The 6,212-nt window shown below is 35.8% G+C and overlaps 1 protein-coding gene across 1 annotated transcript in view; it reads right to left on the bottom strand.

Moving 5' to 3' along the window:
• Window positions 1-3,882: 3,882 nt before the first annotated feature.
• The window catches only part of KRT222 (keratin 222), a 10,502-nt gene continuing 8,172 nt past the window's right edge, over window positions 3,883-6,212 (bottom strand). Inside the window, exon 6 of the mRNA XM_032279736.1 lies at window positions 3,883-5,985. Coding sequence (XP_032135627.1) covers window positions 5,757-5,985 — 229 coding nt within the window. The 3' untranslated portion in view covers window positions 3,883-5,756. The remainder of the gene's footprint in view (window positions 5,986-6,212) is intronic.

The following is a 6,212-nucleotide window of genomic DNA, read 5'->3' as shown; positions in this document are numbered from 1 at the left end:
GACACTACTCATACTTTTTTGGGGTTCTTCTTTCCCCAAGACAGGGAAGCCAAAACTTAAGTGAGCAAGCTAAGGTTCAAGCCCAGGTTTCTTTGAGTTCTTTCCATTGTATTGTGGGAAGAAACTGGTGATGGAGACAGAATTAGGGGTAGGACTGGGAAGAAAGAAGAAAAAAGGAGAAAATGGAAGAGAATAAGGAAAAACCTGAAGTCCTTGGATATCCAGTTGTCCATGCATAGGCTCTAAGTGGTCTGTGAACCCACTAAAATTATGCTCAATTCTTATGGGTTTTTTTTTCCTAATCGAAGGTTAATTTTTTTCTCTGAGACAGAGTCTCAGTCTGTCACCAGGTGGGAGTGCAGTGGCGCAATCTTGGCTCACTGCAACCTTTGCCTACTGGGTTCAAGCGATTCTGCTGCCTCAGCCTCCCGAGTAGCTGGGACTGCAGGTGCCCGCCACCATGCCCAGCTAATTTTTGTATTTTTAGTAGAGATGGGGATTCACCATGTTGGCCAAAATGGTCTTGATCTCTTGACCTCGTGATCCACCTGCCTTGCCCTCCCAAAGTGCTGGGATTACAGGTATGAGCCACCGCGCCTGGCCGGAAGGTTAATTATTTCATGAGATTTTCAAAGAGGTGTATAACTCAAGAAAGATTATCAACCAACCACTGTGCCATGGAGTTTGTAGTATGTTCTGTTTAAGCTTTTTTTAGTGGATTTTTTTTTTCTTAAGGGAAAGCAAGAACAAAGCTTTACCTGACCCAAATAGCCTATGAAAGTCTGGTTAAAGACAAAATGAAACAAGCTAATTTTCTCAGCTGTTTCTGTGAAAGCAGAAGGAGCTATGGGTATTCAGTTTCTATAGCTAGAAATACTTGTGAAATAATGAAGCTTAGCAGCTTTCCAGGACAGAGTGATTCACACTGTTTTACAGAATTTAAAAAGCATGGTTTGCTTTTATGACTCTCTGTTGCCCTCAAAATAACCTCGAGGATTGGGGACATGAGTTTTGCCACATGGTGTGGAAAGGGATAGACCTCGAAAACAGGATAGAGCTGGAGAATCTGGGATGTGGGGTCTATTAACCACTGAGAATATTGGGAGTCTGGGGCAGAGTTGCCAAACGAGATCATTGCAGGCTGTATCTGAGCTGCCTCCTGTTTTTGTAATAAACCGTTATTTGGACCCAACCACCTTCATTTATTTACGTATTGTCTATGGTTGCCTGTGGTTACAGGGGAAGAGTTACATAGTTGTTACAGGGATCCTATGGCCTGAAAAGCCTAAAGTATTTGCTATCTGGGCTATTATGGAAAAGGTTGCCAACCCTGGTCTAGAGTCTAAGCATGTGAGGGAAACTTGGAAAGGCTTGTACTGATTTTCACATATACCTTATTTTAGAACCTTTATTTGTTATACGCCCATGAATATTGGCAATCTGTGTGTACATGCTGGCCATAACTTGTAAACATAGAACCAAATTCTACCCTGTGGACAACTTTCCTTTGATTTCATGTGTTGATGGTTTGAGTAATGTGTGTGCATATTATTTAACTAAAATTTAAATTCAGTTTGTGTATCATAATAAGTTTCCAAAGGGAACTTTCAAATTAATGTAAGCATTTTTTGACTTCAGAGATTTTTATTTTTGAGACAGGGTCCCACTCTGTTGCCTAGGCTAGAGTGCAGTGATGCGATCTAGGCTCATTGAAGTCTTGACTTCCTGGGTTCAAGCAATCCTCCCACCTCAGCTTCCTGAGTGGCTCAGACTACAGGTGCACACTACCACACCAGGTTAATTTTTTGATTTTTTTTGGTAGAGATGAGGGCTCACTATGTTGCCCAGGCTGGTCTCAAATTCCTGGGCTCAAGCAATTCTCCTGCTTTGGCCTCCCAACGTGTTGGGATTATGAGTGTGAACCACCATGCTCAGCCAAGAGATTTTTTAAAAAATTCTAAAAACATAAGAAAACAAATCGAAGGGCAAACTGAACTTTGACAATACAAAGATCTCTAACAAATCAATAAGAAATATGCTTATGTGCAGTATTAGTTGTATATTTCTGCATAACACATTGTCCCAAAATTTAGTGGCTTAAAATAATAATCACTTATTGTCTTTAGAGAACAGTATTTTTTTTTTTCTCAGACACAGGGTCTGACTCTGTCACCCAGGCTGGAGTTCAGTGTCGTGATCTTGGCTCACTGCACCTTTCACCTGGGCTCAAGTGATTCTTCTACTTCAGCCTCCTGAGTAGCTGGGACTACTGGCATGTTACCATGCTCAGTTAATTTAAATTTTGTTACTAGATATGAGGCCTCACTATATTGTCCAGGCTGGTCTTGTACTCCTGAGCTCTAGCAATCCTTCTGCCTAGGCCTCCCAAAATGCTGGGATTATAGGCATCAGCCACTGTGCCTGGCATAGAGAACATTTTTGTACTTTAAAAGCTATCATGACAGAACAGTTCAAACTGGATGAGACTTATTGGGAAAGAATTGCTTTTCTGGCAGCAATTGAAAGATTAAAAATAGTATCTTGGCCGGGCGTGGTGGCTCATGCCTGTAACCCTAGCACCTTGGGAGGCTGAGGTGGGCAGATCACCTGAGGTCAGGAGTTGGAGACGAATCTGGCCAATGTGGTGAAACTCCATTTCTACCAAAAATACAAAAATTAGCTGGGCGTGATGGCATATGCCAGTAATCCCAGCTACTGGGGAGGCCGAGGCAGGAGAATCGCTTGAACCCACAATGAGCTGAGATCGTGCCACTGCACTCCAGCCTGGGTGACAGAGTGAGACTTAGTCTCAAAACAAACAAACAAACAAAAAACCCCCCAAAACCAAAATGGTATCTTTACCTGTTGTGTTTTGAATTATTACTTAATCATTGTCAGCTATAATTTTCCCCACAAATTCTCTGAAGACAGTTTTCTTCCAAATAGTACTGTATATCTGAGCAGAGCTTTACCAAATATTTTTGCTTGTATATTATTTCAAACAATTGCAAAATAGGCAGAGTAGGAATTATTACCCAGCATTACCTTTTCCTTTGTTTTTAAGTGTAAAACTTGAGACCTAGGAACTTAAAGTGGTCACTCCTGGCTACAGGGTTAATTAGTGACAGAGCCAGGGCTAGGATCCTACAGTTGTTAGTAATTGGAATTACTCTTCATTTTTGTATTTTGTCATGCAAGCATGCATTTGAAACATTTCCGAGTGATTGAAAAATATTAATTTCTACTCTTGTATAAAACAAGGATAATATTATTCATGTTGTAGGATTGTTGTAAGGAAGGATTAGGGATTAAACACAATGACTGCAGTCGAGTAAGTGCTTTGCAAATGGTGCTGCCATTATTATACTTTTCCCAGAATTATAGGATTATATGATTATTTTGATTTTTAAAAAATTAGAATAAAATATAAATATACCATTTTAACACTTTCTTTTGTAAAACAAGTTAAAAACCATATCTATCTACTGTGATTGCAGTTTTTTTAATTCCCCAAATGAACTAACCATATTGGAGTAATTAGTTCTTTGCTTCACTTAACCATGCAGAGATATTTTTGAACTTAAAGGACTGTGTTCAAACTCACATACAATGCAGCTTTAGCATTCATGTTTCAATTTTTTCAATTTTTAATTTTTATTTATTTTTACTTTTTATAGAGATGGAGTCTTGCTATATTGCCCAGGCTGGCCTTGAACTCCTGGGCTCAAGCAATCCTCCTGCATTGGCCTCCCAAAGTGCTGGGATTACAGGCATGAGGCAGTGCGTCTGGTCATGTTTTGTTTTGTTAAATTGTAGTAGTATCATTACCTTGGTAAATTCATAACCCAATTTAAATGCCCCAGAGCGAATAAAACTTCATTATAAATTCAAGTACTGTATTTTTAAGTGTACATATTATACACCCAATAGATACATACTGAAATCACTACAACAAGCAGTTACATTCATGACACCCAGTACTAAGTTTTTTTTTTTAACACTGAAATACATGATGCTAGATATATTGCTTCATTATCATCACTGCTGCTTCGTACAGTAACTTTAGTACAATAGCTTATATGATTGCATTTTTAAAACTTTAATAAAGCTAGTAGCATTTAGCAATATTGAATGAAACATTCTTTTATGTATAGGATGTATTTTAGGTCAGATGCTTATGTAAGAATAAGCACTTAACATGCTGTTATATCCTTGACAAAACAAATTCATCCCTTTTCATTAAACAGAATAAGCCAGACTAAAAGGAATCTGAAGTAACTGAAAGAAAATTAAAAATTTTTATCCCTGTATTATGTTAAATATTAAAATAACATAATATTTTCCTGGTTAAAACATACATTTTTCTGGTTGAAATACATATATATGTATGTATGTGTGTATATATATGTGTATGTGTGTGTGTGTGTGTGTGTATATATATATGTGTGTGTGTGTGTATGGGGAAAGAGAGAGAGAGAGATTGTAAAGGCTGTACTAAAATGCAAACATAGCTGTAGCCCTTAGATGATACTTTAGCTGGGAAAAAGTATGGTGAGTTGTACTCAACTACTTTTTCTGCTTAGAAAAAAATTAAGAGCTTATAAATTTCTAATGTCTTAAAACAGGTATTTATTATTTAAGATCTTTAAATATACCTGTATTAAACAAATTAGGTTATTTAAAAAACTTTGCAACAATACCTCACTTATTCACAAATATATTTTCTACCCATATTTATTACAGTTTGAACAATTTAAAAACAAATCCTGCAAACACTCTTAGCTTAGATAACAATTACTATTATCTTAGTTCACATAAATGATTGCAAGAAATATTTATAATACTTTATATAGTATCTTATCTGAGGCTGAGAGCAAACACTAATCACGTTTGGCTTTACAGATGGAAAAACTGGGATGGTGGGTAATTGTTCTGATAACGATAGTAACTGCCTTTTCAATTTGCTTTTCATATTTTGTTTGTACAGCTGGCCTTCCCATTTTTTTCTTTTTTTGGTAGGGGATACAACCTTTAAAGTTCTTTGAGTAAAGTAAATCTTCTGGAAATCAGATACTTATTTAAAAAACTTTTAGATATGTATAGATTAACTTAATTTTACTTATATCATCAAATTAGCCTTGGGGTGTGTTCAATAGTTTGCTCAGAATTTCTTATGGAAAATAACTCTTCCTATTTTTCTCAGTATACAAATGATTATCTAAAAAGGAAGATTTCTTGTTAAGTGAATAGTGAGTCCCCCTTAAAAAACTTGTTTATAATTGCTGTTTTTGAAAAATAGAACAAACATTGTAGGTTTAACTAGTTATGGAATAATGATGAATAACTCAGTGTGACTCTTAACATAATACAATCTTATTCAAACAATTCTTTTTTCCTTAGAGTAGTCAGCCATTGAAAAAAAATTACAAAGACTTTACTAAACCAGATTAATGCTTACAGTCTCTGATGAAGTTTCAAGGGAAAAAAAAGACTATTTGGAAAATAAAAAGAAATAGACTGTACTGAATTTGTGATTTTATTTTTAAGCTACCCCCTCATTCATATATATATGTATATCTCCATAATTAGATTCAGAGAAATGTCCTTTACTGTTTTTTTCTTCTGAAGAGAACCACATATTGATCATAACCTTTTCCATACATACTTAATAACTTACATTTTGGGATAAAGGGAGTTGGTATGGCCCACCTTGAACCATCCTAACATTTTCAAATCAAGTCAGATACATCTTTGGATTAATCAGCTGTCGATGGAGGTTTGATAGAGGGAATACTGCATGATCGTCTCATGATAAGCCTGACTTCTATATCTGGTAGATTATCCTGCTTAGTCTGTAAACACCCTTCATCGGTGGCTGCTAAATGAAGATCAAATCGAAGAGAAACAGATTTTTTCCTCAATCGAGGGTTGTCTTTAAAGAAAGAACCTTCCCATTCTTTAATAACTTCATCCACTTTCTCTGTCCTGAAATGATAAAATAAACCTTTTAATATGAAGAAGTATGGGTCTATTAAAAATATATAATATGTATTTCATATCTATGGGAAAATCAAGAAATTTGTATAATTTGTAGTTTGTAGAATTTATAATATACTTACTTTAAAGATCATATGAATAGAATTTCCAAGGAATTGTATGGAATTTCTCTGTAGGAATTCTTATGTTTGGGTTGTATTTTTAGAAAAAAATGG

This window comes from Sapajus apella, unplaced genomic scaffold (assembly GCF_009761245.1).
Source record: "Sapajus apella isolate SASKATOON/1434 unplaced genomic scaffold, GSC_monkey_1.0 scaffold12, whole genome shotgun sequence".
NCBI lineage: Eukaryota > Metazoa > Chordata > Mammalia > Primates > Cebidae > Sapajus > Sapajus apella.
The sequence above is the reverse complement of the archived record's forward strand: the minus strand, read 5'-3'. Positions and strand labels throughout refer to the sequence as shown.